At 49.8% G+C, this 22,811-nt stretch overlaps 6 protein-coding genes across 6 annotated transcripts; 2 read left to right on the forward strand and 4 right to left on the reverse strand.

Moving 5' to 3' along the window:
* Positions 1-1,785: 1,785 nt before the first annotated feature.
* Positions 1,786-3,981, reverse strand: L3040_003617 (uncharacterized protein; the record flags this gene model as incomplete). Its single annotated transcript, XM_066156485.1, has 8 exons — positions 1,786-2,232; positions 2,282-2,649; positions 2,805-2,904; positions 2,988-3,237; positions 3,430-3,571; positions 3,629-3,651; positions 3,759-3,895; positions 3,967-3,981. 8 exons carry the CDS (start codon positions 3,979-3,981, stop codon positions 1,786-1,788), a joined length of 1,482 nt encoding a protein of 493 aa, XP_066012069.1.
* Positions 3,982-6,274: 2,293 nt separating this feature from the next.
* On the forward strand, positions 6,275-12,235 carry L3040_003618 (uncharacterized protein; the record flags this gene model as incomplete). The annotated part of the gene is made up of 3 exons (XM_066156486.1): positions 6,275-9,224; positions 9,271-9,728; positions 9,776-12,235. The coding sequence occupies 3 exons, from the start codon at positions 6,275-6,277 to the stop codon at positions 12,233-12,235; spliced, it is 5,868 nt and encodes a 1,955-aa protein (XP_066012070.1).
* A 1,800-nt stretch (positions 12,236-14,035) lies between these two features.
* On the reverse strand, positions 14,036-14,693 carry L3040_003619 (uncharacterized protein; the record flags this gene model as incomplete). The annotated part of the gene is made up of 2 exons (XM_007297236.1): positions 14,036-14,346; positions 14,510-14,693. The coding sequence occupies 2 exons, from the start codon at positions 14,691-14,693 to the stop codon at positions 14,036-14,038; spliced, it is 495 nt and encodes a 164-aa protein (XP_007297298.1).
* A 638-nt stretch (positions 14,694-15,331) lies between these two features.
* Positions 15,332-16,544, reverse strand: L3040_003620 (uncharacterized protein; the record flags this gene model as incomplete). Its single annotated transcript, XM_007297237.1, has 3 exons — positions 15,332-15,920; positions 16,038-16,282; positions 16,416-16,544. 3 exons carry the CDS (start codon positions 16,542-16,544, stop codon positions 15,332-15,334), a joined length of 963 nt encoding a protein of 320 aa, XP_007297299.1.
* A 734-nt stretch (positions 16,545-17,278) lies between these two features.
* L3040_003621 (uncharacterized protein) lies at positions 17,279-17,729 on the forward strand (the record flags this gene model as incomplete). Its single annotated transcript, XM_007297238.2, has 2 exons — positions 17,279-17,416; positions 17,589-17,729. 2 exons carry the CDS (start codon positions 17,279-17,281, stop codon positions 17,727-17,729), a joined length of 279 nt encoding a protein of 92 aa, XP_007297300.2.
* A 341-nt stretch (positions 17,730-18,070) lies between these two features.
* L3040_003622 (uncharacterized protein) lies at positions 18,071-19,634 on the reverse strand (the record flags this gene model as incomplete). The annotated part of the gene is made up of 7 exons (XM_066156488.1): positions 18,071-18,674; positions 18,744-18,944; positions 19,000-19,135; positions 19,195-19,235; positions 19,346-19,419; positions 19,470-19,540; positions 19,619-19,634. The coding sequence occupies 7 exons, from the start codon at positions 19,632-19,634 to the stop codon at positions 18,071-18,073; spliced, it is 1,143 nt and encodes a 380-aa protein (XP_066012071.1).
* Between the last annotated feature and the right edge of the window lie 3,177 nt (positions 19,635-22,811).

A 22,811-nucleotide genomic window follows, 5' to 3' on the forward strand; every position in this document is an offset into this window, starting at 1 on the left:
TCGTTAAAAAAAAAGACCTCGCTTTAAAAGTCTCCCCTCTGATAACCGCTTTTTATTTAAAAAAAAATCGGCTTTACAGCTATCGACCTCAAGTTCAATTTTCAACATTTTTCTGGGTACAGAAATCTGTTAGTTGAAATATATTTAGTATCAAGAAAAGTCTACATGTAACATAATCAACTCCCTTCATTAAAGCCCTTTGGCTATATCGATTACCCTTTTTCTTACGACTGAAGATTACCTTTAGACAGAGTAGTCCGTTACTTACTATCGCCATACATATAAGCCAGGTCGCTCGATTCGTCCTCTATAATGATTCAACGTATGCATACGCCTCCTCGTGCCTCCCTCCCTCCTTTGTAATTCTAAATCAACCAATTAACAAGCCCCTTCGCTACATGTAAGGAAACCCATCTCGCGAACCTGCAAAAAAGTTGTTCTAAAGTCAATATGACGATCCAAACAAAAGTCTTATCCATCCATCCATCCATCCATTCCTTGCCAGCGAGCTTCAATATAAGCTAATAATCTTTTAATTTTTGTTCAAGCTGACGTTACTATACGAAAGGCATCCGAAGAGTTGTATCAAACAACTGCAAGCAATATTGCGTATAAATTTCTTGCCTTCCCTCACGCCCGCCCCCGCCCCCGCCCCCGCCTTTTTTTTCTAGGAAAGAAAAAAGAGAGGTTTCGCCTAAGGGAGCCATCCCATCTCGATAGCGTACGTGATCGAAGGCGCAATCACCAAGGTTAGGATTTCCCTCTCTGTGAAAATGACGTGACGGACGGACCTAGCCTTTGCATCTCTCCACTTTGACAGAAGATTTCCATAATCGGAAGAAGAGCGAGTGTTAGGAAGGGAGGACCGACGGCGAAGATATCCACTCGACCCGGATTCCACGTTGAGCTGATTGCGAAGATTCGAAGAGTGCACTGTTCGCATTCTCATTCTTGGATAGTGATCCATGTTCTTTTTCTTCCAACTCCTGCGCCAAAACAGCACCTACCGTCACCTCGAACTCGAACTGATAATGCACAAACTCTCATTTCGCTCCCGAACTCTTTCCGTCTGAGAGCTTGAACTTTCTACAACCATAAGTCTTGAAAAGTACATGAGAATTATAAACCTTTTATTGGCATAAAATAGCGTATGGTTATAAGACGGTTTTATATCATATTCATTTTTCAATGAAGCTAATTAAAGCCAAAATATAGAAAGTCGGCTTTCGCTTAACTTTAGAAGGAGTCTTTTAAAAGGGAACAACTTTAGCTTTGTCTTTCGTGTCTAGGTCTATAAAACAAGCAGATTTAAGCTTGAAGGTTTTGATGAACTACTTATTTGAAGATATAATTAATAAACACCGGCTAATGTTGGTTTTTTTCGAAGTGTTGACCCTTAGTTTTGATGCGAAAAGTGGGTCTATGCATTAGCAGTTACCTAGTACTGTACCTACCTACTCGTCGGCTAGGCAAGTCGGGACATTTGTCAAAGTTACTCAGGCAACCAACAAGTAAAGCAATAGTCGGGAAATCAAAATCAAAATCATATATATGCGTAATCATGCGGAAGAAGCAATTGTGTGTGAATATCAGTTTGACTATTTTTTCTAATGCCATCAGCTAGCTGTGATTGCTAACCTCTCGGCATTCTGTAAACATGGCGGGGTACCTCTATTGAAAATCAACGAGCAAGCTGCTTTCAGGCAAGCAGACCAGCATCGTACACACGCAAGAGATTGTCTCCCCGCACCAGCCATCCTGGCTAAACCAATCTCTCCGCCGCACCTAGGCTTTCAACCGAACGTCGATCTTGTAGCCTGACAATTCGACCATGTCGGCAATGATGGCCGAAGCAGGAATGACGTACGTTAAGAGCTGCCGCGAATTCAGTGAGGTTTGACCACCATATAGTAACCCGAGCCATTTTCCACCCGCGTTGAAGATAGCAGCCCCAGAGTCCCCTTCCCAGCCGAACATATCAGTGTATAGATCCCCGTCTCCAACAATCGAAATCTCGTCAGTCATGTCTGTTTCGGGATGCCATCCTAATCGAAACTTCGACCGTGTGTCTGGGCAGATGTTACCGGTAGTGCAACCGGTCATGGCGCCGATTTTGAATACCCGCTGGGTATCATGGTGGGAAATGGCTGTACCGAAGTTTGTATCGATGTCTTTGATTGCTGTGACTCTTGGCCGAGCAAGCTGCTTCCATTCGTCGGCACGGTGACTGATCTACTTGATGTCAGTAAAGCTGAGAGATGAGCAGAAGCCATGAGCTTACATCGTTTGAAGCATTAAGAGCCGCTTCGTTCTCGAGGCTGATTGCGGCGACGTCAAGTCTTCCTCCTAGCCCAGGTACCTTTCGAGAAAAGCCGCCAGAGTACCAAACACACCCCAGTTGTTGGACAGGATAATCTGGATCTTGAACTTTCCGGATGAGCCTCCTTACTTTCTCAATATCTTCCTCGATCTCCTCCAGCCCCTCTCCTTCCAAGACGGGTATATCCACGTCAAGCTCTGCCATCTCTGCTTCCAGTGCAGATATGGTCGACTTGATTGCTCCAAAGTTGGGGGACCGAAAAACACAAGGCGAGATGTCCTTGGCCAAGCATTGCTGGGCGAGGACGCTGTAGCCATGGTTGTCCACTTCTAAACCGTTGTTAGAAAACTTTGTACCTCGAGACAGCGATCGTTAGAAGCAAACCTACTTTCACAAATCGAGCCTTTCACGAGTGCACGCCAAATCGGGTCTTCTTTTACAACAGAAGAAGGCTAAGGCATCACAAACCCCTTCAATGCGGTACGAATGACGTGGTGATTCGTCAAGACCACTGTCGTCAAGAGCTCCGTCGCTCCGGCCTTGAAGATCTCCAGAACCACCCCAGCAGTTCCAACTGGCTTGGACTGGGTGTCATCAATAGACCCCGAGGAAATTATGCTTCCGGTCGAACGTAGGAGCACTCAATCTGACCTGGCTTAAGACCAACCATCTTTAGTTCTTCTCTTCGATCCACACTCAAGAATACTTCCCCACGTTCAAACTCAATTGGGACATCATCGACGAGCTCTGTCTTGAAACAGTTAAGCATGCTTCCACAGAGGTCCACCCAAGCCGGTGGATCGAGGCTATAGTCGACTGTAATTGTAAGGACCACCGGGTTTTTTGCCGAGTCTTCCATGTCGAAACCGAAACGGAGAACATTCATAGAGTGCACCTTGCCCGCTATATAGCGGTCCCTATTAATTAATTCAAAGAACTTCTATAAGAGGCCTGCATGCCATTTTTAAAGGAAAAGGTGGCCGATCTCGACATATGCAAATTTTCTCGGTGCCCAGAGTTTGTGTCCGATGATCTCGACTGTGATAATTTCCCCCCTGAGACCCCTGATATCTTTTCTATCGAAAAAGTAGAAAAGCTGGGCAACGCACTGTCGCTGATTCTCGAGAACGAAACTATAGTATCTAGGGGTCTGGATGTAGAGGGTAAGGCGAGCCTCATCTGGATTTGAGTCCTCCAGATTTCTCAGCCACAGCAACCCGTCAATCTCATTTTCGACCTCGATATTATACTCTTTGACAGAAATTTCAGCACTAAAGTCTATAAAGGCTTAAGGCTAGCTCAACTTACTGCAAGGTATCCCGGATATCGTTCTGCACTTCCTGAGACATGAACTTCTCGTACCCGGCATTTTTTTTGTAGGTAATCATAGCACAGCAGAGGCAGAATGACAAGAGCATGTGTCCCTACTCGAAAATACTCATAGGTGTGGTTGAGAACGCTGAGGCCATCCTCGGGACCGTCCCATGATCGTGTATCCGAGACCTGGATGCGGCGACGCTTGCTTTTGGGAATATTCCTTGCATAGAGATCGGGTGACAGTGGTCGGTGAGATCCCTAAATAACGAGAGGTCAGTAAATGTTTCCGAGAAACGAGAACGTAAGAGAGGGCAATAATGAATACATACAAGAACTGATGTCATGGTAGCTAGATGCTCCTGGTTATAGTCGAAAGCAAGAAGATAGGCGGGTGCAGAAAGATTGATAGTAGTAGTAAGAAGGAGAAAAAGTAGCAAGGTGAGTAAGTAAGTTTAAATACTCAGCCTGGCCTTAAAGAAGTACGGGAACGCTAAGTGATCAGGTGACTAGAGCTATAAGAGCTAAAGGATAAATAGAAAGGTGAAAGAGAAAAGGCGAGCAAAATTGAATGACAATAAGCAAATTTGTTACCCGCTAGCTCTTAGAACGTAGCCAATTCTATTCTCTAATCTAGATTGGAACCGGGAGCTACAGGAGGGAGCTAAGTGACATTAAGGAGGATGCTAAAACAAAAAGGAAAAGCAAAAAGAACCATTAATGTGTTTCAGGGTAACGGTAAGGTGCAGCTAACATAAAGCATGGTATGTATCAGGAATTCTACTTTAATTCTTGACTTGGAGTCTTATATTGAGCCTCTCATTGATAAAATCTCCTTAAGACATTCACTAGGCTTGATCGTAGTTTCTTCAGGCCAGGCTTAGTCTCGGAAAGATAAGGGGCTAGTAGAAAGCACGAGATCTAGGAAGGAGTGAAAGGCGTCGAGCGTTGCAATTTGTGGAGTGGGACGTATGGTAGATAAAAGGGATTGGGTGGGCTGGATATCGAAAGTGTTTAGGAGGGAACGAAGAAGTTTAAGAGATTGGTCATGAGGTGAAGTACAGCAGAAAATTCAAGACTACTGCCTGGATGTGCTTAATTCGAATAGAAAATAGGTTCGCGTGCCTCATTCATGACGGCGAAAGCTATATGGCAACAAAGGGAGTTGGCCGAAAGTACACTTAATGATTGGTCTCAGAGCACTTGCTAATATAGGCCGTAACATCATCGGAACCCTGACAAATAGCAATAAGCAGTTCTGAAATGTGTTCCAAATTTCGAGATCGAAAAAAAACATATATACTGACCGCCATACAGTCCCCTATTACACTGAGGAATGACCCAAAGCCCAAAGCCCAAAGCCCACCGACCCTTCACTTCTACCCTTTATGGGACACTAGTTGCCTCTAATAATCAAATCTGTGAAGTCAGCCTATTCACGCTTCGCTCCTCCAATCGCCGGTACCCACGGAACCTGACCACGAGCGAAGATCTCAATATATGGAATACACTCAGTAGCAGGATCTCTTCATTCAAAGAGATCAATTCAACCTGCTTCGATCGCCATGACGCCTGGATATCCAGCGGACCAGCACTCGCCCTCTACAAGAGACCGCCACATTGGCCACAAGAGTCATTGGTTATTGTTGCTGCTATTGATTGACTTGTCCCAGGTGGCGGAAAGGGTGCCTTTCGATTACTGAGATTAGCGGTTTAGAAGAAGATGATGAGGACGGAGGCGGCACCCATGAACTCATGCCCGTCTGTATAGTAGCAGCAAAAGCAATCGTCGTCGTATGTAGTGACTATGCCATAGAGACGAGAGGACTGTGTCAGCAGTGTCATTGCTAGAGGAAACCAGTCTATTAAGATGTGTAAGGTCTGGAAGCTATTGTTGTTCGTAACAAACCTAAGCCAATGTTAAAGCCAACGTCAACCGAGGCGCCGCCTTGTCGTCAACATCTAGTCTAAGACCTATAACAGATATAGAATGCTTGTTGTTTAATAGAAACACATATCTAGGGACTTCATTCAACCAAGTAGAGCTAGCAGCTCTGGGACTTGCACTAGCGTCTCAAGAGTGGCTTTGATGAAGGAGTCCCAGGAAAAAGTCCTGGAAATAAAGAAAAGAATAGCAATGTTTTCTCAATTAATATGGAAGTTTATCACAACTATGCGGAGATTACTCGAGAGAATTGGAGATGCCTAGTCATGGAGTGAATCTAGTGCAGTAGGTGGTATATATATATATATATATATATATATATATATATATATACATATCGATTGACGTTGGGAGCCAGACAATATAAGGAAATAAGATGATGGAGCAAGGTGGTTATTCTTGTTTGAAGCTCAGAGCAAGCGTGAGGCTGCTATATACTTCTCCTAGTGGTCTGTGCCACCTATAGTAGCCTGGTGGCCTAAGGCCACGACAGAGCCGGGCCAAGAGCTTTCACCGCCCCGGTAGATCCTCGGTCTGTCGCGGCGCGTCTTCTACAAATTCGCAGCCGCGTTGGAGAACTAGAGAACGATGACAGCGACAACGACATCAAGGAGCTCGAGATTGAGAGTACTGCCCACAAAATCCAGCGAAGCAGAGACTTATCAGAACACTCACGACATGCCATCCCCCACGAAATGGCGAGCGTTACATCCCTAGGTCTCCATGAGCCTACCGGCCTCCAATACGCAAAGCAGGAACATATCGTGCCGCCAGACTCCACCAGCAACTCCTACGAATGGCTCAATCACTTCAACAGCAGTGCCAGCTCCTCTTTCGATGATGACGAGCTGCTGGTAACTCCGCGATGTGTTATATGGAGCAGAGGTGGGGTGTTCCGCAAGGCATATAAGTTCGATCTCGAGAAGGAAGAAGTTACTCAGGCGCTGTTCACTACGTTCCCGAATCTTGGGCCTCTCGCTGCAAAAGAGAATGGGGCGCACCAGAAGAAAGGGTCACCAGGGCAGAGAGAGACGGCAATCGTAGTGTTCCTAAAGACCCAGGCGCACGTCTACTTCCTCGCCGGTACGAGCCATGTGATACACCTACCATTCGAGGTCGAATCCGTATCTGCCGCTCCGAAGGGGCTCATAATACAGCGAAAGCTACGACTCGATAATATGGTTGCAGCCTCGCTCAGATTTCCTCGCGTACCGCCCAATTCCTTTGTTTCCTCCCAGCCTCAGCCATCGTGGTCTGCGGCAAGTTCGCAGCAGTCAACATTCTCGCTTGCGGAGCTTGGGGGGTTGAAGCAGATGCATATGCCACAGTTAACTCTGAAAGATATGTGGGATCCACCGACGTTGAAGAATGATTCAAATTGGCCTCGGCTATTTTCGTTGTCAGATCCCCTCGCTGACATGAGCCTTGTTGCTGCCCAGCTCTCAAAACCTGCCGGTCGTCGAAACAGGGAGAGCTTGTCACAGACCACAACATTGGATCCCGCGGAGGAGCTCATTCACGTTTCACAGCAGGATGAGTTCTCTCCCAAGAATAGCGAGGACCCTCTGATCCTCGCATTAACTTTAAATCGAGAGACGAGCTGTTATACGGTGTGGAAATTGTCATACCTCCCGCCCAAGCCTCCTTTTGGCGAGAAAAAACGAGTTTCGAGTGGAGTGATATCTCGGCGGAGGAGTTCTTTTATGCCAGGGGGGGCCGCTACTGGAGCTACTACCCCTGTTGGAAATGGTCGACCTAATTTTAGAGACAGCATTGGAGATGCACAGCAGGGGATCGGTTCACTGAAGGGTGTTCCCAAACAGAATGAATCTCGAGGCAAAATTGTCGATTTTGCATCCTCGCTCGACCCAGACTTTGAAAGTGCCCTGATGCCACGGAAGAAGTCCCGGCGTGTAAGCTCTATGCTCGCAAGAGCAGATCTTTCTGCATCACATGAGCGCTCTGCTTTCTCGGAACTCGCTTCTGGTCATCCAAACACCGTGAAGCGGCGAGGGGAGTCTCTGGGAAGCCAACATACAAGGACGAGTACAGGGGCATATGCTGGACTGGGCGGTACGAGCTTTGCTCAAACACCACAGTTTAGCCACAGTCTGAGCGGCTATCTTGAAGCCCCAGTAGACGACTTGCTGGACGAGTTGCGGGCTGGAGGTGACTTTGAGGGTTTCCACAACATGGGTCTTGATGATGATGAATTCAATGGGCTAGAGAAAGAAGTTGTGCTTACAAAGATAAGCAGTGTCTCTGCAGAACACAACAATGTTCGGTATTCGGTTCAAAATAAGCCAGCTGCCACTCAATTCAAAGTTTTCACGCTTCCTGCTCCAGCCTCTGCGGCGGATGACAGGGGTAACACGATCGTGGTCTGCATTTTGGATCCTGACGAGAAAAGGCTAGTCGTATTGACTCTTCTCTTGGAGACCAATAAAGCTAGTGTCGATATGGTCAATAAGGAGCAGACTGGAGCAAAATCCGAAAAGGACAGCACTGTGATATCTTTGGGTCCAGTAACGCGGGCGAAGGGAGTGATAGATGCCTGTAGACTTGATGATGGTCGGGTCTCTCGCATTCTAGCGCTAACAGAGACTCTTGATGGGTTCGGGGAGCTGAGTCTGCAGGCCCCATGGAGTCTCCTCATGAAAGTGGCTCTTCCCGAGAAGTTTACGATAAGCAATACTCGAAATTTGAATCATGACCCTACACCCCTCGCCAAACGAGACGGAGGCTTCAGACGTGTCTTAAGTCAGGGGCCACGAGCTTTGCTAGGACTGCGGAATGCAAGACCAGGAGGCATCGTCGACTTGGTGGATGATGAAGGAAAGATGCATCAGCTGCAACTAGTACTCGAGCCACGAAACCCTCACGTTCGCAAAATACTTGAAGTTTGTAGGGCTGTTCTCCCAGCGGGCAGCGGTGGGGAAAGAATACTCGTTTGTTGGTGGAACGTCATGCAGTGGATACGACTCGAGGATGTCGATACAATAGATCCGGAATGGACTGCTCTTGTTATCACGCTGTTCTCAATGGTACTCGGCCTGAGCAGCGCGTCCAAACCTGGCAAACCTGGACAGATGCACCCCAGGAAAAACCTAACAAAAAGCCATGTGAGATCTGGCAGCGGAGCTCAATTGAACTTGGAAAACTGGGATTTGATGCAGGCGGAGGAGGCATCCCACGGAAACCCAGTACCTTCTTGGGGAAGCAACACCGGATGGAAATGGTTGACAGAGGATGATGATATGTTACTTCAGATCCCCGCTTCTCCGGCGTCTGTTTTCACCCCGACTAATAGCAATAATCATCTACCTTTCGTCCGCAGGCATGTAAAACTCGCACGAGAATTTGTGCGCACCAAATTGGGCTTCGACTCCATTTCTAATTGCTTGCCTACCTCCGGAAACACAAGTCTGGAAGTCAGAAAGGCTGCATTTACGGATGTGTTCATTGGCCTTCATCTGCTATACGAGGAGCAAAAGCTCGATACAATGATGGCAGATTCCTTCAGCACAGGTGGCTCAAGCGTAGCGCCCATTCTTGCACAAATTGCCAGATGGCTAGGTTGGGACAGCTGGATCCAGCATTACGACCTCGATGAAGCTTTGTTGCTTTACGTAGACTATGATTCTGGTAATGATCGTTTCCAAATGGCAAGACGTAGCTTACGCGCCTTTAGAACAACCCTTAGATTCGTCAATACCACAACCGATGGAATGTCCTTCGGTGTATGATTGGATTCAAACATGTCTGCGCACACGCAGTTTGATGGCATTCACAACTCTGCCAGACTTAGTTGCGACGCGCTCTACGTCAATAGAAAGCACTTACAACCCCGAGCAATGGTTTTTACTCACACCTCGGACCCTTGTCTTCGTACAATTTTTTTCAGTCATGCAAAGCAACTGGTCTCCCCAGAAGCTTGTAGAGGCACTCTCTTCTGCTGGCGCAGACCAGCTCTTCCTCGAAACACTTCCCGAAGCCGTCCTGGCACCTCTTCAGGAGGCTATTGTAAAGAGCCAAGCAGAACCACTAAGTAGTTGGGATAAGAAGCTGCTCAGTCTTGTGGGTCGGGAGGACATGACTGTGCTTCTTACGCCAGGGAAAAAGCCTCGGCAATCGCAATTGACTTTACTGGTAAGACCTGAGTATCATCAAGAAGGAATACTGCTGACTAGCTACAGGCACCCACCCACGAAGCAAACCTGGATATCCATGCAGTCTGTCTCTCGGTAACGGATACCGAGGTTGCTGGCTCTTTCGATGGATCTGTCGAAGTAGACCGACAAGCAATCAGTCGCTCACTATTCAAGAACGACAGAAGGATGAACGAAGCTATCAAGATTCTCAGTTCGACGAGAGCTACTGTGGCACGCTGCAGGGTCAATCCCCAATGGTCGGAATCAGAAGTGCTAGAGGCACAAAAAGAACATGCACAGATGCTGGCATATCGCGTACTAGCGATTCCTGCGGGGAGTGGACTGCTAAACTACAGCGCTCGCATACCACTGCTCACACAGAAATGGACTATCCGAGGTTTCAATTTGAACTTCGTCATGAAACCAGACAACCACACTGTCACGGCAGACAAGTCCGCATTTTCAGAGGAGAAAATTGGCTGGGCTTTCTTCCATAATGGTGTGGCTTCTGGTCTCAGCATTTCGCGCGATGCCAAAGGCATTGATACCTCCTGGATCCTGTACAATAAGCCCACTCCGGACCTCAGCAATCGACATGCTGGCTTCTTGCTTGCTCTCGGATTGAATGGACATCTGAAGTCAGTGGCAAAATGGGTGGCCTTCAAGTATCTAACACCGAAACACACTATGACTTCCATTGGATTACTGCTCGGTCTGGCTGCATCATATCTTGGCACGATGGATTCGTTGGTGACAAGACTATTGTCTGTCCACGTAACACGAATGCTGCCACCAGGTGCAGCGGAGCTAAATATCTCTCCTTTGACCCAGACGACAGGAATCATGGGCATCGGACTTCTCTACTGTAATACACAACATCGCCGCATGAGCGAAATCATGGTTTCTGAGATCGAGCACATTGACTCGGAGACTGAAGAAGAGCCTCTGCGAAATGAAGGATACCGTCTAGCTGCAGGATTTGCTCTTGGACTCATCAACCTAGGAAAAGGCTCCGACTTGAAGGGGTTATACGACATGCGTCTTACCGAGAGATTGCTTGCGCTCGCTGTTGATAGTAAGAAGGTGGACCTTGTACATGTCCTCGATAAAGCAACCGCCGCAGCCGTGGTGGCAATCGCCCTCATTTTCATGAAATCGGAAAACCAGGTCCTTGCCCGCAAGATCGATGTTCCGGCCTCTTTGCTTCAGTTTGATTACATCCGACCAGATATATTTCTTCTCCGCACGCTTGCAAAACATCTGATCATGTGGGAACGGATTTCTCCTTCCTTTGAATGGGTCAAGGATAATCTTCCAGATGCGTACAAGAAACGGAGTACGCTCGAAGAGATCAAATTTCTGACAACCAAAGACCTACCATTCTACAACATCATTGCTGGAGTTTGCTTTAGTATCGCTCTACGCTTCGCCGGTTCGGGCAAGGCTGATGTTCGCGACCTGCTCATCCACTACTTGGACCAGCTCATGCGGATATGTCGACTAGGAGCCGGCACGTTCGATAAGAAACTGGCGAGGATCACTGTCCGAAATTGTCAAGACCTGTTGGCTCTCGCAGTTGCAACCGTCATGGCCGGCACGGGGGACCTGATTGTTTTCCGACGACTCCGATCCATGCACGGACGTGACGACAACGAGACGCCTTACGGAAGTCATCTTGCAGCTCACTTAGCCGTTGGGGCCCTCTTTCTGGGTGGCGGCACATTTACCTTTGGCACATCGAGTCTGGCTATAGCAGCATTGCTGATCGCTTTCTACCCGATATTCCCATCCGCCGTCCAGGACAACAAATCCCATCTACAAGCATTCCGCCATTTCTGGGTCCTGGCAGCAGAACCGAGGTGCCTTGTGGTCAGAGATATTGACACAAATCAACTGGTTTCTGTTCAAACCATCGTCACCCTACGGGATGGGGACGGGGTCCCTATTACTCTCCATAGCCCTGCCCTCTTGCCTGAACTGCATCTCATCAAGACAATCCGTACCAACAGTACCGAGTACTGGAATCTTGTTCTTGACCTGGAGAGTAACGAGGCACACATGAACGCTTTCAAATCAACACAAACGATCCATGTCCGCCGATGCCTTGCCAATGATGGCGGCAACTCGCCCTTTCAGGCAACCCTGCAAGCCTTGAACGAGGGAGAGGGCACCGCTTCCCAATCTCTCGAGTGGCTGTTTGAGTTGCCCGCATTTAAGTCCCTCAGCAAGGCCGAGAGGGCTTTGGTGCTTCCTCCGGACCAAGGCGGTGCCAGTGACGTACACGCAGGTACGGATGAAACCGTCGTCGACGCTCGACTGGTGTTGGAGAATGGCTCTCTGGACAGCGGGAAGAGAGACCGATTGCTAGGATTGAGACTGCTCTTCGAGTTTGCAGATCAGGCTGCTCGCGAAGGGAAAGAAATGCAATGGATACGCATGGAGGTGGTCGATCGCTTGAAGGCGAAGGTATGGAAGATGACAAGCGAAGAACAGACCTTGACCTGAGCTTTTGATTTCGGGGCTGGCTGTGCCTGGGATTCTTGCATCGTTAGCGGGGTGGGAAATAAACGCATTGCGGGAGCCAAAGGTGGGTGGGTCGGTGTGTGTGTGTGTGTGTGTGTACGGTATTTAGACATGATCGATGTCTAGGGTTATGAGAATCTGAATCAATTAATCAAATTTAATTCATTGTGTGATGTTATGCTCGCTCGCTCGCTAGAATAGGCAAGAAGGGACTCTCCCCTCAAATGGATACATCACGTCGTAGCTTCTTTATCACGGGACAGGTTGAGATCCGGCGAGCACATTGCCAACGCTGCTCTCTTCATGATCTGGCTTCCCTCTTGGTCTCGCTGGAATACAAGACGTTGTCTCAGCTCAGAATTGTGAAGCTCATCTTCAAGAAGAAGAAGAAGAAGAAGAAGAAGAAGAAGAAGAAGAAGAAGAAGAAGAAGAAGAAGAAGAAGAAGAAGAAGAAGCCCATCTCCAAGAAGAAAAAAGAAAAAAAGAAAAAAAAAAATCGAAACAGACTCCCCAAACAAGCCATCCTAAAGCCCCGTACCGTATATACCACACCCACCCACCCTCTCTTCCCCTTCCCATCCCATCCCGGCCTCCGTACGCACCGGTGCCGATCCAGCCGCAACACGGAAGAAGAAGAAGAAAAAAAACTCTCGCCATGCAAAGCGATCTACTTACTGTACAGACGATGCCGCAGACCGGATACGCGTCTCCCGTCGCGCAGTGCAGAGTGTAGTCCACAGTGGCATCTTGGTCTGGGCTCGTGTCGCTGTAGTTCGCGGGTTTAGGGATATTTCTTTGGTGAGGGGAGGGGAGGGAGGCAGGAGAGGGAGATGAAATTTATAAGGGGAAGGATGAAGGGATAAGACGGGAGAAGAACGTGCGGTCGGTTGATCGTGGATTAGGTAGGTAGGTAGGTAGGTAGGTAGACTAGCGCGGATTAGGATGTAGGAGGAAGGAGGAGGAGGAGGAGTATGATTTATTTATATGTATATGTATATGTATATGTATATGTATATGTATATGTATATGTATATGTATATGTATATGTATATGTATATGGATGTATGGACGTATATCGAGTTCGTGATTGTTATGAAGAGCCCTTTCCACCCCTTCCACCCCCGCTCCCTCTACAATCAACCAACCCCCACTCCCCAACCCCCAACCCTTCCACTCCCACGCGCTAACCTCTCCCTCCAACCTTCTACAAACCTATTACTCCGAATAGGCCCCCCCCCCCCCCCCCCCCACACCTCGGTCCCGATAGGTACATGAATGAATCTAGGGTCGGGAATCGTGTGAGCGAAGAGACTACGGGACCTATCCTCATGGCTGATTGGGATGGGGTAGGGTAGGGTAGGGTAGGGTAGGGTAGGGTAGGGTGGTGGTGGGGGTGGAGACGGTGAGGCTAGATAGAGATAGATGATGGGAGATTGGGGTGATGAGAGTGAGGATGGTGGAGATGGGATAGATCTATTGTCAAAGGAATGGGGAAGCGCCTGCTAGGATGAGGATGAAGGAGGCTGAGTGCAGATATGATTGTCAGGTTGAGTAGAGAAAGACTTTCATAAGTACTAACCAGCTTCGGGCAAATATTTACTTACCACCTCCCGATTCCGAAGTTTATAGGGTGCATTATGTGTTCTGCAGGGAGAAAGCAAGCCGTGGCATCATATTAGGTATCTATCGTACACTCCTCCTTCCTCCCTCTGCTTCCCTCTGCTTCCCTCTGCTTCCCATCCATCGGTCCTTTATAATTCGTCATTATACCACTGCAAGCTCTTACATCTTCCCCTTCACTTCATTCGCCTTTCCCTTGGCCTCGCCAGCGACCTCATTCGCCTTTCCCTTCGCCTGGCCCGCCAACTCAGAAGCCTTGCCCTTAACCTCACCGGTCGACATGCCCGCGACTTCCTGGGCCTTGCCTGACACCTGGCCGGCTACCTCACTCGCCTTGCCCTTAACCTCACCGGTCGACATTCCCGCGACTTCCTGGGCCTTGCCAGAAACCTGACCGGCTACCTCACTCGCCTTGCCCTTAACCTCACCAGCCGACATGCCCGAGACTTCCTTGACCTTGCCTGCTGCATTCTCTACAAGACATTCAAATCAGCACATATCCCTCAAACGAAGACTAAACTCTGCAGATTCTATGATGATGATCATGATGGTAGAGAGAAGAGAAGAAAAGAAGAGGAGGAGGAAGAAGAAGAAGAAGAGGAGGAGGAGGAGGAAGCAAAAAGAAAAAAAACCCACCACCAGCCTCAATCCCACCCACAAGCACATCCGACACCTTGCGATCGACAGTCTTAACGCTGTCCTTGACCGTCTCGGCGGCGCTCTTGCGTGCAGCGAGCGAGGTCGAGAAGAAAGCAGGGCGGGAGGCGACGGAGCGCGCGCTGGCGGCGCTGCGGACGGAGGTGCGCATGAGGAAGGACATGGTGATTGATGGTTTATGTTTTGGGAGGGTTGGATTTGATTTGAGCTGGGTGTTTTTGAAGAAGTTGTAGCTGAGTGCGTTGGGAGGATTTGATTTGATTTGTTTTGATGTGGATCTGGATCTGGATCTGGATCTGGATCTGGAGACAGAGAGAGAGATGAATGGGTGGGAGGTGAGAGGTGAAGAAGAGACGAGAAGGTCGAGGGGACGCGTTTGTTCATGAGCTGAGTGAGCTACTTTGCAGCTAGTCCCCTGGGGGAGGGGAGCTCCTCTGCGGTTGACGTCACTGCGTTTGTGTGGGGAAAGCACGCGAGGGAACTGTGGACTGGACTTGAGAAACAGGGTAAAAAGTGGAGCGAGGCCAGTGGCAAAGCTTGTATCCGAAGCTTATAGAAAGAAGCACACAACGAACAGGGCTAAATTTGTAAATCCTTGTATGGCCTGTGCTTTCGGGTCGGTGTGGGTCGAGTCTTGCTATGAGGAGGATACTGACCGGATCTCGTAAATACTATACCTACTATAGACATCTGCTTGTGAAGAGCACGATGGCATAGACATTGCACACGTCTGTCAGTATACAGCCTGCAGGCCGGAATCCATAGGCAGGTATCACAACACAGAATATCTTACTTACAACTTCATCTCCCCTTAAACACAGGCGTCCTCTTCTCCCTGAAGGCCACCAGCGCCTCGTTCCTATCCTCCGTCCCGACAACCCTTTCGTACATCTCATTCTCCACCTCCTCCCGCGCATACCCGACCGCCTTCAATGCACCTCGAACCGCCACTGGCCCCCCCGCGCATATCTCCCCCGCCAAGCGCACAGCAACGCTCAACACCACATCCTTCGCCTTAGCCATCAGTTCCGCCCTGTGCTCCTCTCCCTCCTTCCCCTCCTCCGGCCGCACCTCCACCAGCCGATCCGCGATCCCCAGAAAGTAGGCTTCTGCGGCGCTGACTCGCCGTCCGGTCAAGATCATGTCGCGGGCGCGGCTAAGGCCAATGATGGCCGGGAGGCGGTAGGTACCGCCTGCGCCGGGGATTATCCCCAGCCGGGTCTCCGGGAGGCCTACCTGGGCGGTGGATGCCAGGACGCGCATGTGTGTGCAGAGAGCGAGTTCGAGGCCGCCACCGAGGGCGAGAGAGCTGATTGCGCTGATGGTTGGGACAGGGAGGGTGGAGAGCGCTGTAAATGTGTTGCGAAGATTGGCGAGGAAGGCTGCTGTTCTGCTGGATGTTAGCTAGTTCGACAATGCATATCTGGTGCCCCAATATATCTCGACATGTCCCAAGTACGATCGATCATGCAGTCCTCGAACCGTGTTCTCCCGGTGAAGGACCTACTCCTCAGCAGTAAAGCCCGCTCTCTCCTTCAGATCCGCGCCTGCGCAGAAACTGCTATCCACGTCACTAGCAAGCACCACTGCCCTCGTGGGTCCCTTCTGATCTGCACCCGCCGCACCGCCAAAGATCTTCTTCGCGGGCACCTCATCGCCATTGCTGTCGTATTCGGACGCTACGAAGTCGATGTTCGTGCGGAGCTCCTGGAGAAGCTGCCGCGAGATGGCGTTGCGGGCTGCAGGGCGGGCCTGCGTTGCCAATCAGCCTTGCATCTACCGTTCTGTTCTCGCACGTCGGATCCTGGGGAACAGTTTGTCCAGTCGCAGAAGCTGTCACAGGATGAATGGGCGAGGAGGGCGGAGAGCTGCGAGGCTTACTCACCAGAGACAAGATCCGTATCCTTCCACTACCCGGCGCCGGCACATCCAGGACCCTCACCAACGGCGTCGGTTGCGTTGAGTAGCATCGGACGAGCTTGGGCAGCGAAGTTGCAGGTCGGAAGATGCGCATGGCGAGAGGTGTGGTGTACAATCGCAACCTCAATGAATGTGCCCTGGATGTAATAGACTTCTCTTTTCGCGCCTTCGATCGGCAACCCCAGATTATGCACTCCGGGCTGAGCCGAGGCTATGACGAAAGTCTTGGCGGAGATCAAGAAAACCACCGGTACAAACGTCAAACGACCGGGAAAACCACGAGTCAACAATGGTTCGTAGACACCACTCCAATTTCAGACGACAACAGAAAATCTGGGAGAGTTGGGAAATCGGGAAACTGCGAATTGCTCTACTTGAACAGAACCGAGATAATAGATAGCCGAGACAAAGGATGGCTTCCACAACAACAACAACAACAACAGCAGCAGCAGCAGCAGCAGCAGACGGCCTCCCACCCGAAGCCATCGCCCTCGCAACGCGATTCTACGACGCCGCTCGATCAGGGCAGATGGCCATCTTCCAGCAAGCACTACCCGCTGGCCTCCCAGCTAACATGACGAATGAGAAGGGGGATAGTCTCGTAAGCACTCCCATCCACATCCACATCTAAATAAATCTCCCCAACCCTCTCTGCATAGACAGCAGGAGACACTGTTCGCCTTTTTCCCCCCCCCCTTATTTTTGCTTTTTTTTTTTTCTCCCTCTCTTTTTCCTTCCTCTCTTTTTCCTTCCTCTTCCCCCATAGCCATGCAGCCTTTCCCATCCGGACACTAACGGTGCGGTGATGAAAAAAAAAAAAAAAAGATCATGCTCGCAGCCTACCACGGCCACGCCGCGCTCGTCCGCCTCCTGCTCCAGCACGGCGCGGACCCGAACAGGGTCAACGACCGGGGCCAGTCGCCGCTGGCGGGCGCTGTTTTCAAAGGCGAGCCGGAGGTTATCGAGGTGTGTTTCTCTCGTGCCCGTGTCTTTTCCCTTCTGGGTGTTCTTCTTGCTCTTCTTGTTGTTCTTCTTGCTCTTCTCTATTTCCTCATCGTACACACATTCTCTCTCTCTCTTTCTCCTCCCTGTATATTTGTCGCCGCGGGTGCCAATGCTGATTGACGCATGAGCGTAGGCCTTGCTGAAGGGAGGGGCAGATCCCGATCACGGCTTGCCGAGTGCGATGGAGGCTGTGACTCTGTTCAAGCAGGAGGAGGTGTGGAAGGAGAGGTTTGAGGGGGCGCCGGGGAGGGGGAGCGCTGATAGGGAGGGATGAGGGATGCGGGATGGGGGATGCGGGATTAGGGATGAGGATAGAGAGATGTCAATGTTAATGTTAATGTTAATGTTCATGTTCATGTTCATGTTCATGTTCATGCTAATGCTAGCTAATATCAATGCCAAGGTGGTTTCTGCCATCTGATTTCGCCAAGTTGAGTTGTGCGTTGATCTGAAAGATGATGGATGAGAAGTACCCTTTACCCTCAAGAACCGGTGGATGTGGCTGTTAGAGTCCTGGCTTCTCAGAGGCGGCGTCAGGTCCCGGTTGCCATTGCGCAAGTAAAAGTAAAGTAAGGGCAAGTACATGAGATAATCGTTACATCAATCCACACTAAATCAATCCACACTAAATCTATCTACACCGACTCTATCTACACTGAATCCATCTACAAACAGAATGTACTCTGGGGTGATTTTCTCCGGTAGCATGCATGCATACTGTATGTGCATCCAGAGAAGAACCCGTCTGGGAGCATGCGCACCTCCAGACGGATCTTCTCCGGCAGCAAACATACATCGAGCCGGACCTCGGGCCGCTCTCACTTGCGACCCCCAGCCCCCGCAGTAGGTGACGAAACTGCTCCGGAGCACCGTGAGGAACGTAGACGTAGATACGAGAATGTGGATGCCGCCCTTCACAGTGCCCCCGCACCACAGAGGTCGAGGTCGCACCTCCCCTCCATACGCGGTGAAAGAATGTCCGCTCCGCTTGGGAGGGGAGAGTCCTGTGCAGGAGCCATGGGCGGCGGGGAGAGGGGAGAGGAGAGCGGAAGCGGGGCAGATCTGGCCCACTCTAGACCCGTGGCCCTCTCCTCCCCCGCAGCGCGGGTTGCGGGGCTGGGATGGTCTGGCGATGTAGATCAACGCCATGTAGAAGAGAAGCAAGCGGACTGGGGAGTTCGAGTCCCACCGCTTCCACCGGGTCCCACGAGGGGTACCCCTTTCAATTTGATGTTGCCCGGTCCCGGGCGGCGCTGGCCCCCGCAGCCAGATCGGCTGGGATTCTTACCCTGTGCCCGATGGCGGGAGCGCGCACTCCGGGTTATTTGGCATCTGCCTTTGCCAGTCTCCCACTCCCGGCTGATCTGGCTTGTAGAAGAGAAGCGAGGGGATGGGGGGGTGTTCGGTGGAGCCACCGCTGGGGCTCGCGGAGCCGGCCGCGCTGCTGGCGGTCTGATCTGGGGTGCAGAAGAGAAGCGAGCCGACGTCGCTGGCGTTGATGTATCAGCACAGGCTCGGTTAGAGAGTAGGACCGCCACTCTTACCAAAAAGCACTCCCGGCACTTGTCACCACATATTCGTGCTTCTCCGGAAGCGTCAGTGGTATGGAGCCTGTACCGCCGGCGTCACCACCCCATTTCTTGCCGATCTGGGTTGTAGAAGAGAAGTGAACAGACGTCGCTGGCGTTGATATCAGCACAGGCTCGGTTGATACTTAGATACTAGGACACCATTCTTACAACATATTCGTGCTTCCTGGGAAGCGTCAGGGGTATGGACCCTGTACCACCAGCGACGAAGGGTGTGATGAAATTCTCAAGGGTAGCTAGACGGGCTGGCCATCAGCAGATGAAAAGAAGGTGAAGTGAAGCAAGTGAGGTGAACACTTACAGATCTTCATATTGAGCTTGGGGGGCGTTTTCTTGGGGGGCGTTTGCTTGGGGGGGTTTGCTTTTCTTAAGGATCTGCGTCACAGGTCAGCTCTGGTGTATCTCTTCAGCTGGCGATCACTGACTGGTATACATTGATCCCATTTCTTCCTCAGTCTCGTGAGCTTCTCCGCCTCCTCCGTTCTATGTGGTATACCTACAGCAAGTGTTAAAGGTCTCTGCGTCGGTGGGGGCGCTCGAGGTAAAGGGGCTGTCAGGAAAATATAACTCTTACCTCGACCGGAGACCATGGTGCCGGTGGTGACGGCGGAGCCAATTCGCATCCCTCACCTCATGTCTTGGCAGGGATGATCGCGCTCTGCTCTTCAGTGGCAGATCGAGGACGGATAGTTGATCGACTCTCGCTGCTGTCTCCAAACAGCTCTTGAGGGAAGGGAAACTCGTAAGCTGCCGGAGAACCTCGATCTGCCACCCAAGCATCAGGAGGTCAGCGACCGGATCTCTAGCATTCGAGGCTAGCGCCTGTTGTTGATGCTGCTCATGTTGATCTATGCGTGATAGGAGTTTGAGAGGGAAGAAGGAGTTGATGAGGTAGGAGGTGGGTGGTGGTGGGTGGTGGAGGAAGAGAGAAGTAGGTGGGGGGTGTTGGGGAAGGAGAAGATTTTCAGCAGAATAAAGGGAAGAATAATCTTTTGTGTGCGCGCCGAGACACTAGGCTAGTTTAATCATGTGAAAACTGGATCCTGTTTCGACATAATGTCTTTCTTAAACCATAGGGTCTTCACTTGGAGTAGCTGCTGTAAGGGCTGTGTCGAAAGAAGGTAATGTGTTGGATTTGGCGGCTGGAGACTGAGTGCCAAGCCGTAGCAAGATGCAGGTAGACTATTTAGGATTCCTTGGATAACTGCAAAACATATTTATACTACTGAATATGCTCGAAAGGTAGAAAGAAGTTAGGGATGCTTGGAGTCTTGGGAAAGCAGAGTCTGCTATATTTCCATTTTGAGGCACAGAGCAGCGAGTAGAAGTATATGAAGAAAAAGGAAGACCAGGAAAGAAATTCTAAGCATACAAAACGCAAAAAAAAATACGGCTACTGGCAGAGAGCAAGCAGGCTGGCAAGCAAGCAATTAAACAAGAGGGCAAGGCAAGCAAGCAAGCATCCGAAAAGGACTGTCAAAACACAAACTGAATGTCTAGTTCTTCTCAGTACTTAATACTATACAATACTTGGGTGTGACAGGAACCGAAGTAGTAATAGTGACTTCAATGTCTTTCTAAACTTGAATTTAGAGGTCGGTAGACTTAGCTCAAGAAATATCCCTGGCTGTAGAGCTCACGAGGAAGATAATTGCTATCAATGTACAATCCCACTATCGATACAAAGCATCAGAGTCTTACTTTGAAGAAGGAGTCAGTGAATAAACAAATCAAAACAATTAAAAGCTGGTTGCAAACAATGATATGAGAAAGCATCAGCGTTCTTCTAATTGTTAACCGAGAAGTGAAATAGGCACGTGGATGATTGAGGACCACCTTCTGCCCTAAGCGATACTGGAATGATTTTGACTGACAGGTGAAATGAAGCCCAAGAGTACCGATCAGCTGAATGAAGATCAGGAAACATAGTACGCGGATCGCGACCAGCGGAGCTCTGCGAATCCGAATAAGCGAGCGGGTAGTCAATAATGGTACCTTGAGAGGTAGTAACTCATCGCTGTCGCAGTGCGGGCCCTGGAAGATAAACATACTGCTGCTCTAAGCCGGGCCACGACCGAGATGCAAATCGGATCGACCTTCCTCGTGTTTGACTGAGATGCAGGATCGGAAGTCCTGCTTGCGTAGCCCTTCATACATAAACTTCAAACTTAAACAATACATACTGTATAACCCCATTCCATATGTACCAACTCTGAGCTAAGTATCATACTTTTGTTCGGCACGGGTCCAGGTCAACAGGCTGGAGCACCTGCAGAACCTGGGGGTCAGGTCTTTCTTTCATGATCCGGTAGAGGTAAGACCCGTTCCAAGATTGGTACTGGTGGTGGAAGGGTACTGGTGGTGGAAGGCTCGATACCGGCGGCCTGTAGTTCGCTCAACTGCAACACTGTGAGTGATATTTATAGATACAGAACAACAGAACCAACCACGTGTAAAATTGAGTGGATAGAGACTGAGTATGACGCGCGAATATGCAAAAGGAAAGTCCCCAGTGTTGGCATGTCACGTCACCATATGCACCACCGCAGCATCTCGAGTCGCCCCCATCCAAGGGGCGCAGGTTCGTCGCTATCCCAAAGAGATTGACTTCGTTCAAAGCGTCTGATCAAACTGATGAAAATTAAATGATACTCAACCCCCCTCGCAATTGTGGATATCAGTAGGTCGGCGCACAGCTAATAATAAGACTGGTGCAGACCGCATTCCAGAAAGAAACAAAGCAAAAAACAGTCAGCAAGAACCTCGATGCAGATAGAGATTGCAAAGCTTGATCGAGACCGGAAGTGGGAAAAGACGCGACTGTTGCTGTCAGAGAAAATGAGAAGAAATTTGGAGATTCCCGGCGCATCCGTTGCAGAAGCGGCTGCTCCCTTGCTTGCATCATTTATTCATTCGCCAGGATGACTGGTCTCAGTCGGTCTGTTTACTTACTTAGGTACTTACTGTACTTAGCCCTTCCTTTGTATGCAAGTTGACGAGAAGGGAGGACAGCAAAAGCGGAGCGTACCGGTCGGTCCCTCAGTACCTGGTGCAGTGTTTTCAACCATTCATGGAATACAGTACAGATATTGAATCACTGCCTCCAGTTTTCCTTTCGCTGGCAAAGGAGGGTTCCGGTCCACACCGCTCCTCTCGCTCATAGCAGTAAGCCTTCGCCAGGAGTGGCTGGACGGTTTTACTACGTACCTCCGAGTCCCGATGTCTGGGACACGGACGGCATGGATCTCCGTGCCAGCAGTCCCGGTTCAAACGGCCGGGGTGGACAGCAAAGCAACCTGCGTACATGTACCGGTTAACCGACAAGTACATCTCGTACATCTCGTAGTACGGTATGGCATGGAAGATTGCTTCACATCCCGACTCTCTACTGTACTACCTATATCGATGCTTGGTTCAGATCAGGGGACCATAGTTACAGTTACTGGATGATTACCATCGATCTCCGTAATAAGTAACCGGCATTATAGTACGGTATCATTCTCGTCATGATTGATGGAAGGTGATGTACGGACTGACTAGCTAGCTGCTCTTGGTACCTATTCCAAAGACGCCCGAGAAAAGGCACGAAGATCGGACGGGATCAAGCTCATGTTTGTCGGGTAATGACAGCGATAATGCACTCTTACTGCACACTTACAATCAGTAGTCAGTAGTCTGTAGTCTAGTCATATGCTTCAATATCGTGATTCCAAATCGTCTTATAAATATCTTCGCCCTCTTTGATAGGGCCCCATGCGAGATCATGG

This window comes from Drepanopeziza brunnea (assembly GCF_022702325.1).
Source record: "Drepanopeziza brunnea f. sp. 'multigermtubi' strain 214-2 chromosome Unknown ctg5, whole genome shotgun sequence".
Lineage (NCBI taxonomy): Eukaryota > Fungi > Ascomycota > Leotiomycetes > Helotiales > Drepanopezizaceae > Drepanopeziza > Drepanopeziza brunnea.